Here is a 26,192-nt window from a genome sequence, read left to right on the forward strand (position 1 = left end):
TCAGCGCCCCCTTTCCCTCGCCAGCAGAATCGCCGTGTCCCAGCCGACTGGCTGGGTATCTTGAGTTCCCTGGTTTTGTAGCTCAAACATCCCGAAAGCTTTCCTAGGGTACGTCGCGTGGGACCCACTCGGAAGGGTGGAATTTAGGAGGGTCAAAACTACTTCTGCTATCAAGATGCAGAGTCACGCCTAGCCCGAGCCTTTTCATATGAAGATAGAAGACGCGAGGACCAGATAACTCCGAAAACAAAGGCAGGACCAGATAAGTGGCTTCAAAGGGATAAAGGTCGTTCTCCGGGAGACCATCCCAAAGGTACGCCGAGCAACCGTTATTTGCAAACCATCTTACATCCAGCCTTTCAAAAACTCGTCATCTTCCTATTAGACTCCACCGTTTCCTAATCCCATTAAAGAATTAGCAACCACTCGGCACTTTCCCTTGAAGATCCCCCCCCCCCCCAGTTCTCCCCAGGGCCATATTTCTAGCGGGAGCCCGGGACTGTCTATAGAAGGGATAATTTGAATTCTAGATTTATATTCGTTTTAGAAATAAGCATCAATTGTACGTGTATTTTTTTTTTTTTTTGGAAGAGAATACAAAACAATAGCACACCCCCACCCCCATTGGGAAGTCAACTCATTTTGGAAACGATGGCCATTTGTAGTTTCATGAAACCTCTTTCCCTGCAGAACGTCAACACCTCCCCCTTCATCCACCCCCACCCCATCTGGTTTGCTGCCCCCCCCCCCGTTGTTGTTGAGGTCTGGGTGTTGGGACTGGCCCCCCTGATTGCATAAGAGCAAAAAAGCAAAGGAGAGGTCTGAGCCTGAGAGATTCAGAGAGCAAGGAGTCCGAGGGAAACTTTTATTTTGAAGAGACCAAGGGGGGGGGGGACTTCATTTCCTGACAGCTATTTACTTTGAGCAAATGATTAGTTTTAGGAGGATGGACTATAACATTGAATCAATTACAAAATGCGGGTTTTGAGCCCATTACTGCTGGATCTTGAGGGAGAGAAACAAACAGAGGAGCTGCGGGCGAGGACTGGAGGCTTGGGGTTTACTTTTTACTCCGGGTATCGGCTTTTCCTAGCAAATTGACATAGGAGAAGGTAAGGGAGAGGGGGAAAAGCGACTTTTGTTTCTAAAGAAGGTCCCCGATCATAACTTGGGGCTGGAAGAAGTTAAGTAACTTCAACTTTTGGGCAACGAGGAAAACAAAAACAAAAACAAAACAGTTGGATTCAGTTGTGTGTCCAGAAAGTAACTTAAGCTGAGAAAACTTCACTGGGCTGGGGGGTAACCGTTAGAGAGTCAAAGATGAAAAAAAAAAAAAAAAAAAAAAAGATTCCAGACCTATTTTTAAAAGCAATGTTTTTCTACACAGTCCTATAGCTTCCCAAAGAAATTGTTAGGCTTACATTTTTGAGGTTTTTCTCCTGGGTGGGGGCGGCATTCGTGCTTACTGGGACGAACACCAAGTAACACTGGGGGTGGATGTAGCGGCGTTTGGCCTCTTGGCAGTGGGTCACGGAAGAAGACAGGTTTTTAATGAGTATTTTCATTCGTCGCCCGCGGTTTGGCGGGACTACGCTGTAGCGCGAAGCTGGGGAGGGGGGTACACCAGGAGAATTGGGAGGGGGTAGAAAGGAGGCTCCGAGTGGGGCGCGGGAAAGGGCTAGGGGGAAAAATAGGGAGGTGTGAAGGGCTCGGCTGGAGGAGGTCGGACCTCGGATGCCGGCTGGGTGCACTCGGCGCCAGTCGATCCCTGGTAATTACTGGACGGCGCTGCTGCTGGAAACATCTGGGGCCAGACTTGAGCGCGGCAGTGGCGGCTGCAGCACCAAGAGAGGGGCGCGCGGGCGAGGGGGTGCCTGCCCCGAGGGTTCCGGAGAGTTGGGAGCGAATTACGTGGGTGCCAGAAGCCCCGGGGCCCGAATCCGCTGTGCGCTCGCATCGCGCGCCTCTCACCGGGGCGATGCAGGCGGCGGCGCGGACGAGCGAGCTGAAATAATGACAAACACATTTGGCCCAGAGTGAAGAAGGCGTCCTGGCCTTGCATTCCAGCAACTGGGATTTGAGGAATTTCGAACTGCACTCCGAGGGGCCCTCATTGTGCTCCGTAGTCCCCACCCCCATTCTGTTCGCCTGCCTCTCCAGTGGAGTCTTTTTTTCAGGGCTGGGGGGGGGGGGTGCTGGCTGTCGCTTAGTCCTGGCTGCAAGCTGCAAAGAGGCAAGATCCCTGGCTAGGAGCTGACCTCTTGGGTAGAAATCGGGACAATTCTGAAAGAACAGACGTGGGTGCAGGTAAGCAGAAATGTTAAGAGGCCGACCACTCTTGCCTCCTGCCTACGGAACTTTGGTTGCCTCTCTGCCCTGGGATGGTGGGTGCGTGGCACTGGCCGCTTGAACGCAACGTTCAGTATCCTGTAAGGCTCCGGAGTGGTCTCCGCACAGCCTTCGCTCCCTCACCGTTACCCCCTTGGAAATCGGTTTATACAGGAGAGACTAGCTACCTTCGCCAAACTCCAGCCGGCCGGGAAAGCAGGCGGCCCGTTCACTTGGCTTTGAAGCTTCTGGGGTCGGTGATTCTTTCTGTTTGGAAGGGGTGCGGGCTAGTCTGCAGAGTAAGGCAGTGTGGCTCGGCCCGGGTCTGCGGCAGGACTAAGCCAGAGCCTCGCAGCCAGGTGTGCAGGAGTTGCCAGTGACTTGGCGACCGGCCGTGGCGAGAAAGGAAGTGCTGGCCCGTTTGTCTGCTTTGGGGCGCTCTTGCAGGACCCGCGCTTAGAAGCTCCCAGCTCTGCTAAGACCTCTAGATGGAAGGAAAATGCCTGGAAGACCTTGGTCACTCAGCACCCTCCCCGCGCGAGGGTGTGCGTGGGGGAACCCAAGCTGGGGAGGGGGCGTGGGTGGCACTTTTTAAGTCTGGACTGCCCAGCATCGGACAGAGCTGCCCAGAAAAGCCCCAGGCTGGGCGGTGTGGGAAACGGTTTTTTTGGCTTCGTGGCGGAATTGCTCAATGTTTTGGACTGAATTGCTTCGGATCAATCTTAGGCAGCCTTGAGGAGCCGAGGAGGCCTCTAGTGTCAACCCGCACTGTAGTTCGCAGCCACACAGCACCAGATTGAACACCCAAAGTCGCAGAAGAGGCGCGGGGCTGAGGGCGCTCCTTGGGGTGCCCTTTTGCTGCCGTCGCACTGGCGTTTACATAACCTCTCCTTGTGCTCGGATTTTCCCCGGACCGAGGTTTTCCATCTTCTTCCTTTCAGCCTCTTTCTTTCCAAACTCTCCTTGATGAGGACTCCTTGGATTCCCCAATAGGAGTGTGTGTGTGTGTGTGTGTGTGTGTGTGTGTGTGTGTGTGTGTGTGTTTGTTTGTGTGTGTGTGTGTGTGTTTGTGTGTGTGTGTGTGTGTGTGTGTGTGTGTGTGTGCGCGCGCGCGCGCCCCTGCCCGTGACACACCAGTTGATTTGCCTCTGTTCAGTTCTGCTTCGGGACTTTCGCAGAGGTCCCGTTTTTTTTTTTTTTTTTTATAAAGCTCGCGGGAGAGAGAAGGGCCAACACAGCCCAAACGTCACTAGTTACTGTCCTTCGTTTCCTTTAGTCTGCAGACCCCCAGGGATTAGACTCAGAACCTGGCCTCCCAGTTCTGGGCCCAGGGGCTTCTTCTGTCTTCCTGGGCGCGGGCTGGGAGAGATGCAGGGGGAGGGGCTTCAGGCCGAGCTTCCAGCTGCAAACGCGTCAGGCGCCGAGGCGGGCGGGCGGGATTTCTGCCTCCTGGGGACAGGACCTAGACTGCGCGCGACCTGGGGACGTGGTGACCAGCCCTCTGCCTGCTGACCTGGAAGGGTGGGACCCCCTCTGGCCTTCAGTGAGTAGCATTCAGGTTAAAGGTAGTTGAGCGGAGAGTGGCAGTTCTAGACGAAGGGCTGAAAGCTGGATAGGTGACTCAAAGGTGAGAGGTTCTGCGACAGTCCGGCCCCTAACTGTTGGGCTGGCCAGAGGCATAGGCCTTGGGGAGGAGCAGTGGAGGGGGTCTTGTAGGATAGTACTTATGTGCGATGCTGACACCGGCAAGCAGCGTTTCCTGACTGCATTCGGACCCGCGGCCTCCTCGGTGCGTGCTTTTTGTTTTGTGTTTTGTTTTCCTGAAGTAGTTCAGTGTCCTTTTGTTTTAAACTGAAGGGCGAACCACGAATAGGAGCTGGGAAATTAGACGGTAGGAGGGGATAAAAGAAAGCCACAGGGCTTGGGGACTCTCTTCCTTCTACTTCAGTTCCCTTCCTCCCGGGAGGTAGAGGAGCTAGAGGCTTGAAGGGGAGCAGGGATGCCCAGGGACAGGGCAACAAAGGGGCAAGGTGGGCGCTCCAGACCCCCATCCAGAACTTGGTCCAGTCTTCGGCGTTGCGGGCGGCGCTGCCTGGCCTGCAGGAGGCGCTGTGGTTCGCCTGTAACCCTAAACCTGGCCCCCTCCCTCTACCCTGCCCAGTCTCCTCTCAGGTCGCAGTCGAAAACAATGCAAACGCGGAGCACCGAGCCTGGGGCGCGGCGGCCTCCGCAGCCCTGAGCTGGGAGGGCAGGGGCTTGGGCTGGGGATCGCCGGGTAGATCCGTGTCGCCTCGTATCTGGTGGCGATCCCTTGGTGCGGGGAATTGAGGGAGACAGTGGTAGAGAGGGTGTGTGTGGGAGGGGAGACAGAAAGAGAGAGAGAGAGAGAGAGAGAGAGAGAGAGAGAGAGAGAGAGAGAGAGAGAGAGAGAGCAGACAGACTGACGGACGGACGGACAGACACAGAGACACAGAGAGACAAGAGACACCCAGAGAGAAGGGGCGATCGGGATCCGGAGAGTGCTAGCGCCGAACCTGCGGGAGAGACAGCCCCAGTGCGCCCAGCGCTGTAGGGGACCAGGAGCCTGAGCTGCGAGCGCAGCCGGAGCCACGGGTAAGATCAGCGGGGTTGCCGCGCCCTCTAGTGGCTCCCGTAGCGCGACCCTTGTCCCAGGAGCCCTGGGCGGGCGAGCGGTCCCCCCAGCCGGGAGCCGGGTACGCCCGAATTTGGGTTCAGCTGGGTCGCTCTTGAGTTTCCCTGCTGGCACTGCGTTGGCACAGAGACGTGGACGAGGGTGGGCTGAGGGTCCGGGTTTGAGCTGGAGAGTTGGGGTGTCTTAATCCAGCAGAGGGTGGTGGGATTCCGGATCCAGCGAGATCTTGGGGGATGGGGGATGGGGTGGGGGACAGTCGCCGGCTTGTGCGTTCCGGGCAGGCTCAAGCTCCCTCGGCTTGTTGCCGTTTGTTTTACGACCCGGCGTTACCGAGCGATGGCAATCGTCCTTTCAAACCAGCCAGGTTGCAGGGACCCTGCGGGGGCGGATTTACGAGCGGCGAGAACGGAAAGGCGTTGTGGTTTCTCTTGGCAGGGTCCAGGTAATCTTCTTGCCTGGAGGGGTGGAGAGTCAAAGGTCTTCCCTCCGCCCCACCCCCAAACCCAAGTGACCAGTCCTGCAACGTCTTTGAGGCCTAGTCAACAGCGCTAACTTTCTGGCTTTTAAGGCACAGCTGCGTCGCGGTCCCTCCCTGGGCAGTGGTGATGATAATTATGATGATGGTGATGCTGGCGTTACTTTTGTTCCTCGCCGAATTCTCTTGAGGTCCCCAAAGAAATTTAGCATTTTAGACAGGAGTTTTGATATTTCTGCTTCCACGCCTCGGAGTTCAACTGCAAGTCATCACGAAACGTAAAAGTAAAATTTGATCTAAGATACTGAAAAAGTTGGGACATTTTTTAAAGCCAGAATTGGTTTCGATGGCGCCTGCAGCTCAGAGACTGCCAAGGACACTGGTTCTTGAACCAACACTGCCATCTGCTGTCTATTCTGAAGAACTGCATATGCCTCTGAGTGGGCTTGGCAAATTCCAAACAAGTATTGGTAGGAGGGAAGTTGCTTCCTGCTCCTCTCCCTCTCCATTTCATTCCTCTCTCCTTCCCTCCCCCTCTCTCTTTTTCTCTCTCAAACTTTTGAATTTTAGTTCAGGTGATGGGTGTTTTTTGATTATGTATATACGAGTCTTGTGCATGCCTAGTGTCTAAGGCCAAAAGAGGGTGTCAGGTTCCTGAGTCTGAGCTGCTGGGCGGGCGCTGGGACTTGAACCCAGAGAACACTCAGTGACCTTAACCACTGTGCTTTCCCTCCATCTCCCCTTTGCTCTAGAGGAGCACAAAGATGATTTTACTATTTTATTCTTTCCTGTGAGCCTGCAACAGTCACTGGAAGAACAGGTTGTATTTTTCAGACATTTGTGTAGTTTCTAACTTGTTGCTGTGTTGTTGTTGTTGTTGTTGTTGGTGGTGGTGTGTGTGGTCTAGATATCAAATTGAGACCCCCCAAATGCTCAGTAAGCACTGACTGGCTGAGCTACATCAAGCCTTAATTGCTATTCCTTTACACTTACATAATGAATAGTGTTTATGTGAGCAGACCTGTAAGAAAGGGGACAGAGATTTTTTCCTTCTGTAAACCCAGTGTGGGCTGGGTGACTTCAAGTCACTGACTGATTTTTCTATTCATTTAGTGACAATCTGAAGGAAGTGTTACTTCATTCTTTCATATATCTGGTGTAAAGAGACCAGAAAAAGGCCAATGAACCCAGGCTGTCCCTTAAAATACTTGTCTGTAAAAGTGTCTCTGCCCCTTATTGGAACATCTAATAGTAGGCCCTGGCAGATCAAAACACCACAGATCCTGGTGGGATACAGGTCCTGGAAAATATAATTTGGGCTAGAGGGTGCAGAACTGGCCACCATTGCAGACCCGCATTTAAGCTACCCGTTCTGAGACTGACTAAAGAGAGAGGAAAACCAAAACAAAAACCGAGATGTGTTATTTTCGTAGTTAGAATTAACTTAGGAGAACTGCAATTAAGCAAACCTGGGAAATCTGAGTCTTGAAGGGCCTCCGTGGCTCTGGGGCTGAGAGCCTCCCGTGGTCTTTAATTGGGACAGGGTGGGGTGGATTTCATTGCCCAGTGGTTGAGCGCGTCAGGGTTCCTGAGCAGCTGAATCCCAAAGTTTCACCCTTACTGTCAGGGAAACTGGCCCCAGCCTCAGGGAATGGTAGCTCTTCTGGAAGAAAGTGTGCGTCCTGCTTACCTTCCAACCTTCCAGTCTTCCAACTCCGGTAAGAGACTCACCTTCGGGACTTTTCAGTTTTTCGGTGGGATAACTATGAAGGTGCATTCCTCTGCAGCAGGAGATCTTGAGTTCAAGGCCAACCTGGGCTACGTCGTGCCTATGGAAGAAGTAGAAAGGGAGGGAAGGGAGAAGGGAGGGAGGGGAAGGGGGTGGGAGGAGACAGTGGCCACAATCAGTTTGACTTCTGTGTTTTAGGACTGTACGTGTTAGTTAAAGTTGCAGAATTGTCACAGCGATACCAGCTGGAGGCTTACATCCTTTTCCCCACTGGGCAGAAGGTATCTAACCTCGTCTACATCTTAGGACTCTGCTGTAAAAGCCAAAGAGCACCAGGCACTTTGAAACGGTCTATGCTAGAGGACACAGGGAGGCAAGCCGGCAAGCCTGTGATGGTCGGTTTCAAGTTAGAGACAAGACCTAAGTTCAAAGGGTGGACAGAGTGTCAGAGTTGGAATGAGAATCTAGGCTGATGTGATGCGTATGTCTTCTGAGAAGAAATGAAAGCAACAGGTTGGAGCTGTCCCGTGGCCCCTGAGAGTGAGCAGGGAAGCAATCTCACATTCTGGCTTGTTTCTCCAACTGTGACTTGTTTTTTAATCTGTGAACACGGAAGCAGGAGACTGATGTCCAGCGTGGAATCAGCATGGAAGCAAGAAACAATATTTATCTATCTATTTATTTGTGATTAAAGTCTCTGGGGCCGGAGAGATGGCTCAGAGGTTAAGAGCACTGACTGCTCTTCCAGAGGGTCTGAGTTCAATTCCCAGCAACCATATGGTGGCTCACAGCCATCTGTAATGAGATCTGAAACCCTCTTCCGGTGTGTACTCAAGAGGAACAGTGTACTCATATTCATTATATAAATACATCTTTAAAAAAGAGTCTCTTAGAGCCCAGGCTAGCCTTTTGGCTCTATTTCACTATGCCCGACTAATAAGTGACTTAATTTAAAAAATACGTTTATGTACTTATTATATACTTATTATCTGTGTGTGTGCTGCAGTGCATGTGGAGGCCCGAGGACCGTGTGTGGGACCATTTGAGTCTTGGAGCTCTAACTCAGCTCAGGGAATCAGGGAATCAGCGTCAGTACCCTCCAGGCTATCTCACCAGCCCCATCAATGACTTTTAAACACAAAATCTGTCATTCCTCCTTGCAAAGTGTTTCGGGCCCCATCTCACCAGCTTACAGTGGTGTTACCAGCCTCGGATTTTGTAACCTCGGCTTCTTCCATCCGTACATCTGACCTGTGGATGTGCCCGAATGCTAACTAAAGAATAGTACTTGCAGGGTGGGAAAGCACCAATAAAACCAGGACTCCCTTCCGGAGACCTTCGGTAGAGCAACCACGGGGAGTCTCTTTCTCCCCCTTGTACTCTCTGTCTCACAGGGACAGAGTAATTCATGGCTGGGTTGTCTGCATCTCAGATGAGTAACGGTATGCACCTTCATAAATACGCCCGGCTTTTCTGGCCAGGCAACTGCCGCTATCGGAGTCTGGAGTTGGAAATCTTAAGCAAACACATGTGGACATTCGAATCATTATCACTCTCTCAGAGGCCCTGTTTTCACGGCCCGCTTTGAACACCAGTAAATCAGCATCCCTGGCAACAAGTCCACCGTATCTGGACACACAGAAGGAAGCTTGCTGGAGCCTGGCTGGGGCAGAGCTTTCTTCAGACACTGCCCTGCCGTGGACTGAGTTCTTTCTCTTGAGCTCAGTGGGGCTTGAAAGAGCCATAGCTGCTGGTCCTGGCTGGGGAGCTACAGGATGGGCATGTGATAAAACCCCAGCCGGCAAGCTGGCGCTGGGAGCCGCTTTGGAGCTGGCCAAGTGGATTATCGGTGGGAGGCTGATGCTTGTGTGTACAAACACACAGGCCCTTACTGCTAATTGTGGTAAATCAGGCAACCAGCCTGGCTCCGGGGCCTCTTGTGGCTGTCACCACAGCAGTTTGGAAACCCTACATCCTCCGGCACCTGCCAACATCCTCAGAGACCGTTAAGCCAGGCAGCATCTTTCTAAGTGCATTTGGTTCACAACCCTTCAATTAGGTTTTCTAATTGTGGTGTGCAGAAAAGGGAAGGGGTCAGGGGCAGGTTGTATTAGGAAAGAGTGGGTGCAGAAAGGCTAACCTTCCCCAGATCCCTGGGAATTGCTCGCCTGACAGTCTACCGAAATTGGTGAGCTCCAGGTTCAGACAGGAAACTTGCCTCAAAAAGAGAATAAGTGTAGAATGATTGTCAACCCCTGGCTTCCACATACACCTGTATACACACACACACACACACACACACACACACATACACACACATACACACAGACACATGCATATATACACACACAGATGCACGCATGTACACACAGAGACACACACAGACACACACACACTCTCACTCCTGGATCCGCCTCTGGTTATGTATTTTTGAATCATTTGCTAAACTTCTGAGCTTCACAATAAGAAACTGAGGGAGTGGATGGAGGCTCCCTGTGCAGAGATATCTAAGAAGGAGCCTTTCTATTCCCCAGAATTTGGTCTGCAGAGACCTTGACAATGTGATGTTTTCCTCACCTCCCAACTGATGAAATTTCAAGTGTACGCCCGCCATGCTGGGCCTCTCCTCCTTTCTCTTTACTGTCCCTTTGTTCACATGCCTGTCCTGGGCTTTCCAAGCTTCTAACAGCCTAGCCGTACATCCAGGTCCCACAAGAACACAAGTCTCTGTCTCACAGAGGCTGCCCTAAGCATGGGCTACCTCGAAACCACTCTTTATTGCCAAATTGTTTGTTCCAGCCTAAGGGGCTTCTATCTATACTATATCTATCTATATCTATATCTACATCTACATCTACATCTAGATATATCTATATCTCTATCTCTATCTCTATCTCTATCTCTATCTCTATCTCTATCTCTATCTCTATCTCTATCTCTATATCTATATATCTCTATCTCTATCTCTATCTATATCTATATCATCTATATATATACATACATACTGTAGCTGTCTTCAGACACACCAGATGAGGGCATCAGACCTCATTACAGATGGTTGTGAGCCACCATGTGGTTGCTGGGATTTGAACTCAGGACCTTTGGAAGAGCAGTCAGTGCTCTTAACTGCTGAGCCATCTCTCCAGCACTGCTGAGCCATCTCTCCAGTCCCGGAACTTTTCTGAAAGTATGAAGATTCAAACTGCTGATGGGCTGTGACCTGAAGCAATAGATAGCCCACATGAAGCAAGGGACAGCCCACGTGAAGCCCACTGCTCCAGCTTAGCTGCCAAGAAAGTCCATAACATTTATTCCTCCCCCTTCCCTCTGTGGAGACAGACTCTGCAGACCCTGGATGACTTCCAGGCTTCACCACACTCTTTGGTACTTTCCTTGTAGCCGTCTGACTATTAGCTCTCAGCCTTAAGCTGGGGCATGCTTCTCCTGGTGGTACTGTTAAGGCTTCCCATTGAGGGAGAACCCGTCTCATCAGTGGGTTTCTGTTTAGCTAACGCTGTTTATGTTTGTCTTTTGTCTTTTGCAGTTTTCAGGAGCTATGGGGACCTCCCAGGCCTTTCTGGTCCTCAGCTGTCTTTTCACAGGTACGTACCCTCACACACGTCCTTGTTCCCCTAAACTCACTGTTCCAGGGAGCCAAGGTCTACACTCCGTGTGCCTCTCACTTGCACATAGGTCCAAAGGGGAAGAAATCAACAGTTCCTTAGGATGACCAGGAACGTATAGTGTGCCTTTTGCTAAACGTCACCAGTTCCATTTCAAAACAAACACTTGGTCAGTGGTCTAAGCGTATGAATAATCTTAACATCGACGTGCTATATAAACTTGATACTATCTTCTCGCTCTGTCTGGGATGGGCTTATAGCAAAGGAGTAGGAGATCAATTTGAGCATGTTCAAATAGAATAACATCTCGGCATCTTTTATCTGGCTCAGTGACTCAAACCTATAATCCCAGCCACTTGAGAGGCTGTGTGTAGCCGGAAGGTCATAAATTCACAATGTGCCGGGGCTATATAGTGAGACCCTGCTTTTTTTAAAAAAAAAAAAAACAATGAAAAGAGGTTTGGGGAGATGCTCAGTGGTAGAGCCTGGTACTTGGTAGACTTTATCCACGTGCTTATGTGTTGCAGACATGACTCTAATGTTAGGCACCGAGGGAAACTAGAGACCATTAATGAATAATTAAGTCAGAGTGTGTCTCCCCTTTCTCTGTAGACCAGGGAAGCTAGACTGAAATGGGAAGCCCGGAGATTAGTTTCGAGCCCCTCCCTGCCTGCATTTTATTTATTATTTGTGAATTTGAACCCATGCCTTCCTGCTTTGGCTTTTGGAAATCATTAAGGAGAGATGCCGTTCCAGAGGGCGGCCGTGAGGAAAGACGTGGTTCTTAAGTGAGCCCAGATCTGCTCTGTGATTTGTTCGGCCTCCCTCCCTGTGCCTCTTCTCACATCCTGCCCACTTTAAAAAAAGAGAGAAAGAAAGAAAGGAAGGAAGGAAGAAAGAAAGAGAGAGAGAGAGAAAGAAAGGAAGGAAGGAAGGAAGGAAGAAAGAAAGAAAGAAAGAAAGAAAACAAGGGAAGCTTTTGCAGGGCATGTGCATGATAAAGAACCCATATGTGCCTGAACCCAGACCGCACTGGGATATTTTATGATTACACACGAGAGTGTGAAATATGGAATTGGAATCAGATGCCCTTTATCCGTTTGAGTGTTGGGAGGGGTGAATGGCGGGCATTTGGCGGGGCTGTTGAGGCCGTTGGAACACTTGCTGCCCTCAGCAGATGCGGTGGCTGTTATAATGGGGGGCCTTTCATGGGCATCCAGAGCAACGGAGTTTCACGTAGAAATGGCCGTTGCTCACAGAAGCCGCCACTGTGGCTGCTCTCCGTGTTCTGGAGAAGCCCTCCTTTCTGGCCCACCCTGTTCAATGGCTGCTGCTTTCTACAGGGCCGAGCCTTATCCTCTGCCAGCTCTTACTACCCTCCATCCTTCCAAATGAGAACGAGAAGATTGTGCAGCTGAATTCGTCCTTTTCTCTGACATGCTTTGGGGAGAGTGAAGTGAGCTGGCAGCACCCCATGTCTGAAGAAGAGGACCCCAACGTGGAAATCAGAACGGAGGAGAACAACAGCAGCCTCTTTGTCACGGTGCTGGAAGTGGCCAACGCCTCAGCGGCACACACCGGATGGTACACTTGCTATTACAACCACACTCAGACCGAGGAGAGCGAGGTGGAAGGCAGGCACATTTACATCTACGTCCCAGGTGAGTGGCGGGGCTCGCCTGGACCACGCAGCGTCACCGTGTTAAGTTCATGAAACATGAGGAATTCATAAATGTTTGTTGCAAAGAAACTACAAGGTAGAGAACATAGGTTCCCCCCCAGTCTTTCTCTGTTTCTGTGGCTCTGTCTCTTTCTCACTCTGTCTGTCTCTGTGTCTCTCTGTCTTTGTGTGTCTCTGTTTTTGTATCTTTCTCACTCTGTCTCTGTGCCTCTGTTTCTGTGTCTCTTTCTCTCTGTCTCTCTCTGTCTGTCTTTGTGTCTCTTTCTCTCTGTGTCTCTTTCTGTCTGTTTCTGTCTCTCTCTGTCTGTCTCTGTCTCTTTCTCACTCTGTCTTTGTGTCTCTGTGTCTCTGTCTGTCTCTGTGTCTCTGTCTCTGACTCTTTCTCACTCTGTCTCTGTGTCTCTGTGTCTCTGTCTCTGTGTCTCTTTGTCTGTCTCTGTGTCTCTGTCTCTGCCTGTCTCTGTATCTCTGTCTCTGACTCTTTCTCACTCTGTCTCTGTGTCTCTGTGTCTCTGTCTCTGTGTCTCTTTGTCTGTCTCTGTGTCTCTGTCTCTGTCTGTCTCTGTATCTCTGTCTCTGACTCTTTCTCACTCTGTCTCTGTGTCTCTGTCTCTGTGTCTCTTTGTCTGTCTCTGTGTCTCTGTCTCTGTCTGTCTGTCTGTCTGTCTCTCCCTCTCCCTCCGTTCATAAGACACACTAGTGTCCTGCTCTCTCCCTGTGCCTGACTCTCACTGGAACTCTCACTGAGCCTAGAGCTGGGTCAGCAGCCGGCAAACTCAAGCTGTCCTCCTGCCTCCACCTTCCACTGCGTTAAGGGTATATATAGATTTTTTTTTTAACATGGGTCTCTGGGATTTGAGCTCCGGTACTCACATGTTTACAGGAAGTGCTCGTACTCACTGGGCCTTGTCCTTAGCTCTATGTCTGCCCGTCTGCCTGCCTGTCTGTCTGTCTGTCTTTGGTTCTTGAGCCTCTTGCTGTCTTAGAACTCGCCATGTAGTGCAGGCTGGCTTCCAGCTCCGAGCTCTCCTATGGCTTCCATCTTCTGACGGCTAGGAGTAAAAAGCATGAGGATGCTTAGCTTGCTGGTTTTGTTTTTAAGATAAGGTCTCCTAGTGTAGACCAGACTGGCTCTGAACTTACTGTTCTCTGACCTCCCAGAATTGTGCGCATTTGTTACCAGATTCAGGTACTTTGTTTGGTCGTTGCTTTTGAGATGAGGGCTTAGTATGTTTCCCAGGCTATCCTCAGACTGCTGGGTTCAACTAGTCCTCCTGCCTCAGCCTCTCAAGTGGCAGAGACCACCCACGTTAGGACCAGCAAAATACACAAATTAAATATAGATCATTTGCTCGTTCAAATCAAGAAAAACTCGGGAGGCTTGGAGAGATGGTTCTGGTTTGGAGAGCATTTGCAGCACTTTGACCTAGGCTTGGTTCCTAGGACTCACAGAGATGCATCTGTTATTCCTGCTGTAGGAGATGAGAGCCCTCTTCTGGCCTCTACCGGCACTGCATACATGTAATGTACCTACATACATCCAGCCAGAATACTCACGCACACACAAAACAAACAAATGCATGTTATTTAAAAAAGAAAGACTTGTAGCTAGAGATATAACTGTGGCAGAATGCTTTTCTAGCATATGGAAGGCTGTATGTAGATTCTACCCAGAGAAATGTTTATTGTCAATGTCCGGGCTTTATTGATTTTGAAAGGTCTTTATTGTGGCATGTCTTTTATTGGGATGGTGCAGAAAACAAAAAAATCAAACGTCATTCTATTTGGTTCAGTCAAGTGCTAACAGGCGTACCAGGCACCATGTCTTGTGTAGGATGCAGGGTTAATGGGCAGGCCTTGCTTTGGACCCTCACAGTTCACTAGGGTAGATTCCAAGTAGCCACTAAGATGCAAATCCACTTTTGACAAGTGAGAAGGGATTCCTTTGACCTTTGTCATTAACACGTAGGGGAGTTTCTGTGACAATGATGTGACCGTGTGTCTACTGAGAAGCAGACGCCAAGACAGAAGTTACACGCACTGGTTTTATTGGTTGTATAAGGGGCAAGACCCAGGAAAGGAATGGGAGTGTCCTGCACGTTCCTGCTGGACTCCATTAGAAGACTTAGTACTGCCTTCTTACCTGTGGACCTCAGGTGACCTCAGTCACCGACAGGAGGCATTACTGGGAGTGTGACTTCAGGTTCTGAGGGTTACAGGGCTCAGCTTTAGACAGTTAAGCCCTCTGCGGTGGGAGGGATGTGCTTTCTCCAAAATCCAGGCTTAGCCGGAGGCTGGAGCTGCCCTGGTGTGTTAACCTTTGCCAGTCTGCGGCTGTCAGTACCGGTTCCTCGAGTTGTCTCCTGACATGAGCAGCTGTACAAAGAAGGGCCCTGGTGTGACCTGTGGGTAGTATTTGGTAGCCGGGACTGTTGGTCTTAGAAAGGAGAGCCCACAGGAAGCGGAAGGGACTCGGCCCATCTGTCTGGGCCTGAAACGGATGCTCACCTGTTTGAGCCCGTTGCGGAAAGGGTTTGGAACTCTGATCACAAATTAGAACGATGGGAGTTTATGTTGTTGGGGGAAGAAAATGATACAGGAAACACAGCTCTGGAATTACAGGCGGACTGCCATTTATACCCTGCTTTTATTCCATGTACATGGATGGCAGGGATCTGAACTCTGGTCCTCACAGCATGGCAAGCATTTTACTTCTCTCCAGCTCTGGAATGTCTTTTCTAACCATAGAAGATTTTGTTGTGAAAAGGGCAGATGTTTAGAGTGTCACTTTAATGCTATACATTGATGGTGATGAAACTATGACGATGGTGATGATGATGATGATGATGGTGGTGGTGGTGGTGATGATGATGATGATGACACATAGGTTCCCTTCAGTGAGATTTTTCTAACCCTCGGGGGGGGGGGGGCTTTCTTCATGCTGCGAACAGATGGAATATGGGCTCCTTAAAAGTGGCTCTTGAGGTTTCAGTCTGTCTTTCCCCCCCCACCTCCGGTACAGACATGACCCAGCACTCTCCTGTGTTGTTCTACGGGACCTTCTCCTGGGCAGTTATAAAGCTGGTGCTGCAGACTCTTAGAACTTCTTACCACAGCAGCTCCACCAAAGACGCTTTGCAAAGAAAGGCTTCTACCTGTGGGCTGATCTCTGCTGGGCACCAAGCCGGGGTCTTTGGATAGCTGAGTGCACATTCTGACTCTGCTCTTTGCACCCTCCCTCCCCCGCCTGTCGACTTGGGCTTTTCTTTATTGCTTGGGAGGTATTTGTGCTACATGTCGGTGATACCAGCTATAGTCACTAGGGGTTGCTAAGGCAGCTCACATGGTAAGAAGTATGGCTGCACAAGGAAGTAGATCCCCATGATCCAGCTCTAGGCAGGTAAAGCCAAGGGGTTTGATGGATCGAGAGTTCAAGGTCAGTAAGACCACTCTGGGCCATTAGCATGTTCTACTCTGGACAGGGAAATACAGCAAGACCGAATCTTAAGCAAAAGCAAATGCAGTAAGTGTGCAAAATAACAAACAAACAAACAAAAGAGACAAGGACTATAACTGGTCTCTTAATTTTCAAAACCTTTTCTTAGAAGATTTATTTATTTTATATATGTAAACACACTGTCGCCATCTTTAGACATATCAGAAGAGGGCACTGGACTTTGTTAAAAATGGTTGTGAGCCACCATGTGGTTGCTGGGAATCGAACTCAGGACCTCTGGAAGATCAATCGGTGCTCTTAACCACTGAGCCATCTCTCCAGCCCCAAACTTTTAAAATTTTGCTTGGGTGTCCTGGCTGGTGTTTCTAATTCTTCCCAGCATTCGGTGTAGTTTGATTTTTAAAGTTACTTTTTTCCTTGTCAAGAAAATTGCCAGGCCAATTCAGTCGTCGAGAATTTGTCTAGCCCACGTGACCCTATGAGATGTATTCCTAGTTCCACCAACACGTTGATGATGATGAAGAAGAGGATGATGATGATAAAGGAACATTTTTCACCTGTATATGTGTGTAAACATGAAATGGAACCCTAATAGATTCTTCTTTCTCTTTTTAAAACCACAGACCCAGACATGGCCTTTGTGCCTCTCGGGTTGACAGACTCTTTAGTCATTGTGGAAGAGGACGATTCTGCCATTATACCTTGTCGCACCACAGACCCCGAGACTCAAGTCACCTTGCACAATAATGGGAGGCTGGTGCTTGCCTCCTATGACAGCAGGCAGGGCTTCAACGGGACCTTCAGTGTGGGGCCTTACATCTGCGAGGCCACCGTCAAAGGGAGGACATTCAAGACTGGCGAGTTTAACGTGTATGCCTTGAAAGGTACTTTCACCTCTTGAAATGAGAGCAACAGGGTTTTTAATTTGACTTTTGCCTCTTCCTTCACTATACAACGTGGCTGACCTCTGTAGCTGTAATAAAGCAGGCTTAAAAAACACTACAGGCCAAACTTGCTTCTACGTGTAAGATTGCATGCTTCCTGAAAAAAATACCACAAGGAATTCTTTATTGCATAAGCCTCTTACTCTTTGGGTCGCATTCTTGACCATACAGCCCTAAGAAACAAACATACACACCCCAGGGGTTTGGAGTCCTAGCCTAATTTCAGTAACTTAAGAATTAAACGATTTTAGTTTTGAAGGAAGACTATAGTTAGAGAGGCCCAACCGCTTCCCTTTGATGTGAGGGGTTCACTTGACCGGCAAAGTCTCTCATTTGAGGGGGGTTGCTGTGGCAGATTTTAGGGAGGATTTTACATGGACTTGGAACAAAAGCAAGAAAATGTCACTTGCCTCTTATGCTGGGATACTGAAGGTACTAAGAATGACTGAGGGTTCAGTATGAACTGCCAGGGCCTGAAGGTGGTCTGAAAGAGTGCAGTCTGTGGTCATACAGCCCAGGCACGGTGATGCTCTGGTTAAAATAGACTGCGTTTTGCTGCTGTTGTTCTTTGGTATTTCTGCCATATCCCAAGTTGTATAAGACTCCAAATCCAGGCTCCTTAGGCGTTCCAGTTTTAGCCTCGGTCACTCTAGTTTGGACACGATTTTTCATCATTTTTGATGAGCCCGACTCAGCTACAGGTTTTACTCTGAGATCCTAACTGTGGTGTACTTTCTGCGCCATCTCACTGCAGCAACATCGGAGCTGAATCTGGAGATGGACGCACAGCAAACTGTGTACAAGGCGGGAGAAACGATCGTGGTGACCTGTGCCGTCTTCAACAACGAGGTCGTTGACCTGCAGTGGACTTACCCTGGAGAAGTGGTAGGTACCCCCCGCTACGGAGCTCACAGAACCGGCACAACAGGACCTACCTGTACAGTCTACATCCCAGAGGTGTTTCTCATGGATGGGCACAGCCCTGAAATTCTCCAGGCCTGACCTTCCCTTCAGGGCAGTGAACACATTCAACTCCAGGACTTTGAATTTCTTCTCAATCAGGGAGAAAAAAATTCATGAGCACAAAGAGACATGCTCCCCTTGAAAAGGCAGAAATAAATAGATTGTTTTGCAGTATTGATGACTGACTTGGAGCCTTACGGGTGCTGAGCATGTGATTCACTGCTAAGTTTCTGCCTTAGCCCAGAGCTTTCATTTCTGCTTGCCTTTTGGTTTTGTGGGGCTCACTCTGTACCCCAGGCTGGCCTAGAACTTGCTACATAGCTCAGGCTGGCTTCATCCTCAGGGGAGTAACCCTGCTTCAGCTTACCACGTGCTGGGGTTAGAGCTGTGAGCCACCACACTTATAAAATCATCTTAAAACATGACTTTTTACAGGGTCTGGAGTTACTTTCACTTCTTGTTATCGCATATGAGCTGAATACAATAATGAAGGTTTTATGGTGTTTTCACACACACACACACACACACACGCACACACACACACACACACGCACGCACACACACACAGTTATGTTCATCCACCATTAATGCTGCTCTCTTGCCCCACCCCCACCCATGTCAGCCGATTCCTTTCTTCTTTGAAGCCAGTCCCCTTCTTTCTTTCATGCCTTTTTACGATTCGTATGTGGCCCAATTAGCTTAATTAAAGTGACTTCTAGGAGGATGGGCAAAGAGCATGGGTCACTTACCAGGGTCTCCATCACCGAAGAGAATGTCTCCCCTAGCAACCGTTAGCTGCTGACAAATTGTCAGGGAGAACTGGGGCCTCGTTGGCTTCTCCCCCTCTACATTCTTATCTTTATTTCTATTCTTCAGGTTCTGTGTTTTAGAGCATCCATAGGCTCCCAGCAAAACCACAGAGTACACCAGTTTCCTACGTAGCCCGTGTTCCACATTTGCTTAGCCCGCCAGTTGCCAAGTCTCCCGTGGAGTGCACACCCACACTCACAAACCCTACCTCAGGGCTCCCTCTGGAAGGACCTTTTCACGTGACCATTTTCTCATACGCTACTGCAGAGAAACAAAGGCGTAACCATGCTGGAGGAGATCAAACTCCCGTCCATCAAACTGGTGTACACTTTGACCGTCCCCAAGGCCACGGTGAAGGACAGTGGAGATTATGAATGTGCTGCCCGTCAGGCCACTAAAGAGGTCAAGGAGATGAAGAGAGTCACCATTTCTGTTCACGGTACCTACTGTTCTCTTAGATCGCAGTGCTTGGTTGGGATGCGCACGTCCGCTGTGGTTATTAAATGGGCGCTCTTGCTTTCACAGAGAGAGGCTTCGTTGAGATCAAGCCCACCTTTGGCCAGCTGGAAACTGTCAACTTGCATCAAGTCACAGAGTTTGTGGTGGAGGTGCAGGCCTACCCGGCCCCCAGGATATCCTGGCTGAAGGACAACTTGACGCTGATTGAGAATCTCACCGAGATCACCACGGACATACAGAAGAGCCAGGAAACAAGGTAATGGGAGCCCTTCGAAAGTCACGTCTGAGAGCCTCAGGGTCGCACCTGAGCGGAGACGTCCTGACAGTCATAGCTTCATCACACTTTGATGATGATATTACAGGCTGACGGGAATAAGTCAAATGAGAAGAAAGGACTGAAATGTCCTGTCCCCCAGTGAAGGACAGCAGACTGCTTCTAGCTAAAGGTGAAGGAAAGATGGGGACTCGGATGTGCTTGGGTTCAGCAGAGTTCACAATGGTCCTCATAGTCTAGCAGACATAGGAACTGATCCCACTCGTGAGGTAATTCGCAAGTCACCAAGTGTCATTGTTTAGAGTGCATCTGTCCCCATCCAAGATTCCATGGAGATAAGACAGGGGTCTCCTTAGATCTGACTGTGGTGACGGTGATGGTGACAGTGCATGGGTGGTGGTGGTGGCGGTGGTGGTTGGTGGTGGTGGCAGTGGTGGTGGCAGTGACGGTAATGGTGACGGTGACAGTGACAGTGACAGTGACAGTGCATGGGTGGTGGTGGTGGTTGTGATGGTGACGGTGACAGTGCATGGGTGGCGGTGGTGGTGGTGGTGGTGGCGGTGACGGTGATGGTGGTGACGGTGCATGGGCGATGGTGCAGGTTGCTCTCATCTCACCATGCCACTGCTTTCCTGCACTCCTGGTGTCGTTGGTCAACCCTGTGTCTCTTGTGTCCCTTGAATGCTCAGCAAGCACTCTACCATTGGCACTACAATTTCTCTTGGAGTTTTTGAGCTATGGGTAGAACTCAGGAGTCAGAGGGTGCATTTATTTTATTTTATTTTTTAGAGACAGGGTCAGCTTCTGTAGCCCAGGCTGACCTTAAACTCTCAACAATCCTCCTGCCTCACAGCCTCTAGGGTTATGGGTGCGAACCGCTGTGCCATTTAAAGTAGCTATGGCCGTGGTTCCCGTTGTTGTTGTTATTACTGTTGTTGTTAATAGTTTGTTTTCGGGGACAGGGTCTTGCTATGCAGTCATGCCTGGCCTCAAACTCATACTGATCCTCAGGCCTCAGCTTTCGCGTGCTAGGAGACACGGGGTCCTCCTGGCACAGCTGACATTTCACGGGTGTCTGAGCAGGAATCCCAGGCGGCAGTGAACAGTGCTGGCAAGGCGTGTTTGTCAGGGGCGTGGTGTGGCAAGCTGCTCATTGCTGAGGTTTCCGTTCGTGGGTGGGTCAGGCAGCACAGGGTGAGCCGAGTAGCTGCCTGCCTGGCGCTTAAACCCGGTGAGCCTGCTGCCTGCTTGGCTAAACGAATGTAGGCTGTGAATGGTCTGGATCAATTGGCCATCGGCGGCTGTAGATCCTGAAGCCAATCCAATGGTGGGCAGAGAAAGCTGATGTATCCTGCTCTTCTATAGGTCCTGCACTTGCAGGGTCCACTGAAGCCTATAGAATGCTCTCCCACGTTTAATATCATGCAGTGAATCTCAGAATGAGGGCTCTCTGTGTCTGGTTATTATATTTTATATGTATGGAAGTAGAGTCCAATAATTTCTACAATTTTGTTCCATCCCAGATGCTTGTGTGTATTGGGCTGTTTTATAATAAAATGAAAAGCCAAATGTGAAGATATTGTATTTAAACACACACACACACACACACACACACACACACACACACACACACACACACAAAGTCACGCAGCACTTGCAGGCACACACCTGTGCATCTGAGGGACAATTTGGGGGAATAAATTGTTGCATTATACCTTGTTGAAGCAGGGGCTCTCTGGTTTCTCTTGGCTCTGCCGCTGAGCTGAACACTGTAAAGTAGCTGTTCTGGGAGCTTTGAGGCAATTCTCCTGTGTTTTTTCTTCCATCTCATGACAGGAGTGTTGGGTTTGGAGAAGGCACCACTGCATCTGACATTTCATATGGGTTCCACTTTTTACCAACTTAATGTTCTCATTTTAAAAGTCTTTTCTTATTTTCATTTAGTAATGAGGTCTTGCAGGGCAGCGGAGACACACGTCTTTAATCCAGGCACTTGGGGAGGCAGAGGCAGGAGGATCTCTGTCAGTTTGAGACCAGCCTGGTCTACAGAGGGAGTTCCAAAATAGCCAGAGATACAGTGAAACAGTGTCTTTAAAGACAAGACAAAACAAACAAACAAAACACCACACATACACACACACACACACACCACACACACACACACACACACACACACACACACACACACACAGAAATGAGGTCTTGCCAGAATAGCTACCAGAGATGGCTTATGCCAAAATATTTGGTTTTTAATTGAGTCTATGAGTAAGGCCTTCAATGGGTAGAAACTTGATCAAATTTTAGAAAAGACATTGCTGTTGACGAAAGATTTTTTTTTAAGAAATAAAGTTCCAATCATAAAATGAAGCTGCTTAAACAATTGGTGCTTATTTAGTCCTTACTTATTTAAAACAAACTTCTTGTCTCTTCAGGTATCAAAGCAAGTTAAAGCTGATTCGGGCTAAGGAAGAAGACAGTGGTCTCTATACCATTATAGTTCAGAATGATGATGACATGAAAAGTTACACGTTTGAGCTGTCTACTCTAGGTATGTAGAGATCATGTAAAGGCTGTGCCTTCTCATGGATGACTCCCCCGAAGGTACCTTGGTTCTTTTCTCCAAAGCCTTGGAAGAAAAGCAAGACCTTGGGGTAGAGGTTGGGACTGGGCCTCATACTTGTCAGAGCTGTGTTGTTGTGCCTGGAAATTCAGGTCCATTTGGAACATTCCTCATCCAAAACTCTGAAATGCTCCAAAATCTGAAACTTTGTTTTTTGAATCAGGGGAAGAGTCAAGATAGAATCTACATATGTAGCCCAGGCTAGCCTCGAGATAGCAATACTCCTGCCTTAGCTTTCCAAGTGCTGAGATTCCAGACAGGTGCCACCACAACTAGCTCAGAATCTGAAGCATTTTGAGTGTTCACAGTGACAGGTCAGAAAATATTCAGGCATATAAAAATATTGTGTAAAATTACCACCTGGCTATGTATATAAGATGCATGTGAGAGATAAATGAATTATGTACTTGGGCTGAGTCCTTCGGAAAGACATCTCATTAGGACCCAATTTCTGAAAAGGTCTGAAATCTAAAACACTTCTGGAGATAAGTTCTGAGGAAAATTTTAAATTAACATATGTATTATATAGTTTAAATTTTTATTTGGTTTTTAAAAATATTTAATATTTATTTTTAATATTTATTTTTAACACCTATTTGGTCTTATGTAGTTTAAATTATTATTTACTTTAAAGTATATAAAGGTAAACTAAAAATTATATTTTCCAGCTTCCACATTATTATTATTATTATTACTACTACTACTACTATTATTATTATTATTTTGTATTTTGGTAATGGGATCCCATGTTTTAAAAACAAATCAAGGGTCTGGAGAGACAGCTCCATGGTTCAGAACACTTGCTGTTCTTGCAGAGGACTGGGGTTCAGGTTCCAGCACCCACATGGTGGCTCACAACCATCCCTAACTCCAGGTCCAGGGCATCTGATGTCTTCTTCTGAACTCTGCAAATACCAGACACGAATGTGGTGCACACACACATGTGCCAGCAAAATGCTTGCCTGTCTCTAACTTGACTACAAATTGATGAAAAGGTCTTTAAATCTGAGGATGTCCCCCAAATGCATTTGAGCGAAGGCTGCTTTTGTTAAATCCATTGGTCAGGTCCCAAATGCAAAGAGAGCTGGGGGATCTCCCTTGTCTTCCACATGGGAGGACCGCAGGCACTTCTTACCTCCCGCACACAGGTTTGAGTCACCCAGCCACAAAACCCCCAACACTGACACTGCAGCAGCCAACTGAGTGGATCTGTTTAAGCTGGACTTGTTTCTTTCTGTCTCACACAACTGATCCTCAGAGGGCCATTTCTGAGCTCATGGGGACATTCCTGGAGGGACAAGAACTACTCAGCCCTGACTTCTCCTTTCCTCTCCCAGTTCCTGCATCTATTCTGGAGCTTGTGGATGACCACCATGGCTCTGGCGGGGGCCAGACTGTGAGGTGCACAGCTGAAGGCACCCCTCTTCCCGACATCGAGTGGATGATCTGCAAGGATATTAAAAAGTATGGAAAGCAGATGTTCCCTATTCTTGTGTGGTCAGAATGTTTCTTCCATGACATAAAAGGCCTCAAGTGCACTCTATTTCTTTGGTTGACCTCTTTTTGTGTTTGTGATCCTTCCTCAACCCAAAGTTCATATTACTCACAAACTATACAATAGGTTTCTGAAAGTGGATTCCATCTCTTGGTGTGTTGTGTGCACACAGGCATGCGTGTCCTCAAAGGGCCTTTATTTTTCTATTTTATTCTCCATTGTTTTCTTATTTATCTCTTTTTCTCTCTCTTTTAGTATAGAATAGTTTATTCAGGGCATGGGGAGGGGAGGGGCGTTAAGAGGGTAGTAGAGGCAGAGAGAGAGAAGAGAGGAGTAGAGAAGCAGAGGCCAGCCATGAGCACGTGGGGGAGAGGGAATGGAGAGAGAAGGGACAAAGGGGTAAAGGCAAGAGAAGAGAGATGAGATCAAGAGTAAGAGATTTCTTTTTTAAAATGGTCTCTAAAGTGAAGACAAGAAGAATTGTAAGAACCATTCTTGTTTATAGATTTTAACTGTATATAATTATTTAACTGTAGATAATTATATATATATATATATATATATATATATATATAATATATCAGTCCTGTTGTGAGACAAGGTCTCACTCACGGTACAGCCCATGCTGACCTCAAACATAATAACATCCTCTTGCTTTTCTCCCTGAGGAGTTTTGGGGTGACGGGTGGGTACTGCCACCCCTGCCCAGTTCACATTTCTAATTTTTACCATAAACGTTGCTTCAGTGGCCAGGCTGGCAATGCAAACAGAACGGAGAGCCATGTCCACATGACTGTATATGCCCACTTGTTCCTTGGAAGCCAGGAGAGGGCACTGGATGCCCTGAAGGTGAAGTAACAGGTGGCTGTGAGCATCCTAATAGGGGTGCTGGGAGCCAGATGTGGGTTCTCCATAAGAACAGTGTGGACTCTTCATTGCTGAGCCATCTCTCTAGCTTCTCCTCTACTTTCGTAGGTAGGCCCATGAACTGTGTGCTCACACTTCTTCCCATGGCAACTAGCTGTTTTCCGAAGGCCTTGAGTGTGTCTCTGCTGAATGTGAACCTTTCTTTTGCTCTCCTGTGGAGTCACTTGAGTGCTGGGATCTTTGGGTGTAGTGTAATGATTTACTCCAGAAGACAATTGCAGCCCTAGGACCCCTAAGAAGCTCTTCCTGGGGGTGGAGGATGAGGAGGGAGGGTATTTGTGAAGGACTCGGAGATTTATTTGCATTGTTAAACATATCGGATGCATTCTTCTCAGTTCGCTCACAGGTCCAAGATTTGAGATAGGTAGTTATATTTTGTGGACTTTATCTGCCTCCTCCACAAACCATTAGCTTTGGTTATCCATGCGAGGTTATCCCTCTTGAGCAGGCGTGAATAAATTTTAATGTGAACATGCACAGTAAAACGAGAAAGCTAACCCGTGCTAACCCCAAAATATGTGCAAGGTCAGCAATGTGGAAGGGTCACTGGTTGCCGTGACTCCTGGTAATCAGGTCTTCATTTCTACCACATCCTCTCTAGATGTAATAATGACACGTCTTGGACAGTTTTGGCCAGCAATGTCTCGAATATCATCACAGAGTTCCATCGCCGAGGCAGGAGTACGGTGGAGGGGCGAGTGTCCTTCGCCAAAGTGGAAGAGACCGTTGCAGTTCGGTGCCTAGCAAAGAATGACCTTGGCATTGGGAACCGAGAGCTGAAGCTGGTGGCTCCCAGTGAGTTTCTCAGTAGGCAGGACACCTCCAGGTCACCAGCCAAGCCCTGCCTTCCTCAGGTGGGATGTGGAATCCCAGACGGCTCACATAGTAACAAAGGTTCCAAGACAGAAGTTCAGCCCCGTCTGCACCTGAGGCACTGGTCTTACTGCCAGGACCTTTTGTTCGCACGCACGGACCCCAGCTGCATTGGCAGAGCTGCGGACATCTTTCCTTGTCATTTGGGGTATAGCTACTAAGCCTCTGTAGTCTGAGCGCTGGCATGTAGGGGTAACGGATGAGGAAGGAAGGAGCTTTTGTCGCTCCTCCTCAGGACAGCTGGGTCAGGTTTGAGTCAGAAGCAAAGAAAGGAAAGGAAATCAAGGGAGAGAGAGACAAAAGGCAAAATTCACCTTTACCGCGAAACTTATGAGGTAGATGTTTCTGCAAATAAAGTCACTCCCCACTTATTTCCAGTCTTCACTGTCTGTACTCAGATCGTCCAAAAGGAGATCCTTGGGATGTCTTTGGAGAAGTGTTTTGTCCCAGGGAAAAACTACGTTTAATTACAAGAGTACAAGTGTTTGAGAGATGGTATAGGCCACCCCTAAAGTGACCCGGGAATCCCCACCATCAGGGAGATAGCCCCACTTGGTTTCTTTGTGCCCCCTCCCCCCTCTCCAACTTATCCTGCCTTCCACGAATAACTGAGGAAATTCTCTACTGTGTCTCTGTCTTGTCCCTCAGCTCTGAGATCTGAACTCACGGTGGCAGCAGCGGTGCTGGTGCTGTTGGTGATTGTCATTGTCTCTCTCATTGTCCTGGTTGTCATTTGGAAGCAGGTGAGTCTTTGGGACCATTAGAATGAGAACGGCAGCACCTTTCCGTGTTTGCTTCAGAGACGGGGTTTGGTAATTCCGTGGGTGGTGGACGGTGTTAGGTACTTTATGGTGGACAACCATGATGAACCTTCCTGGGTC

The 26,192-nt window shown here is 48.8% G+C and overlaps 1 protein-coding gene across 3 annotated transcripts in view; it reads left to right on the forward strand.

The window, feature by feature from the left end:
• Window positions 1–978: 978 nt before the first annotated feature.
• The window catches only part of PDGFRA (platelet derived growth factor receptor alpha), a 44,714-nt gene continuing 19,500 nt past the window's right edge, over window positions 979–26,192 (forward strand). Inside the window, exons 1-11 of one of the 3 annotated variants that reach the window (XM_080927778.1) lie at window positions 979–1,112; window positions 10,730–10,787; window positions 12,152–12,469; window positions 16,570–16,830; window positions 17,645–17,775; window positions 18,931–19,102; window positions 19,189–19,378; window positions 21,829–21,944; window positions 23,354–23,480; window positions 25,040–25,233; window positions 25,960–26,054. In XM_080927778.1, coding sequence (XP_080783904.1) covers window positions 10,742–10,787; window positions 12,152–12,469; window positions 16,570–16,830; window positions 17,645–17,775; window positions 18,931–19,102; window positions 19,189–19,378; window positions 21,829–21,944; window positions 23,354–23,480; window positions 25,040–25,233; window positions 25,960–26,054 — 1,650 coding nt within the window. In that variant the 5' untranslated portion in view covers window positions 979–1,112; window positions 10,730–10,741. Of the gene's footprint in view, window positions 1,113–2,266; window positions 2,308–4,817; window positions 4,942–10,729; window positions 10,788–12,151; window positions 12,470–16,569; window positions 16,831–17,644; window positions 17,776–18,930; window positions 19,103–19,188; window positions 19,379–21,828; window positions 21,945–23,353; window positions 23,481–25,039; window positions 25,234–25,959; window positions 26,055–26,192 lie in introns of those variants that run through there. The other 2 variants (XM_080927779.1, XM_080927777.1) reach the window with 2 other exon arrangements.

This window comes from Micromys minutus, assembly GCF_963924665.1.
Source record: "Micromys minutus genome assembly, chromosome: 1".
NCBI lineage: Eukaryota > Metazoa > Chordata > Mammalia > Rodentia > Muridae > Micromys > Micromys minutus.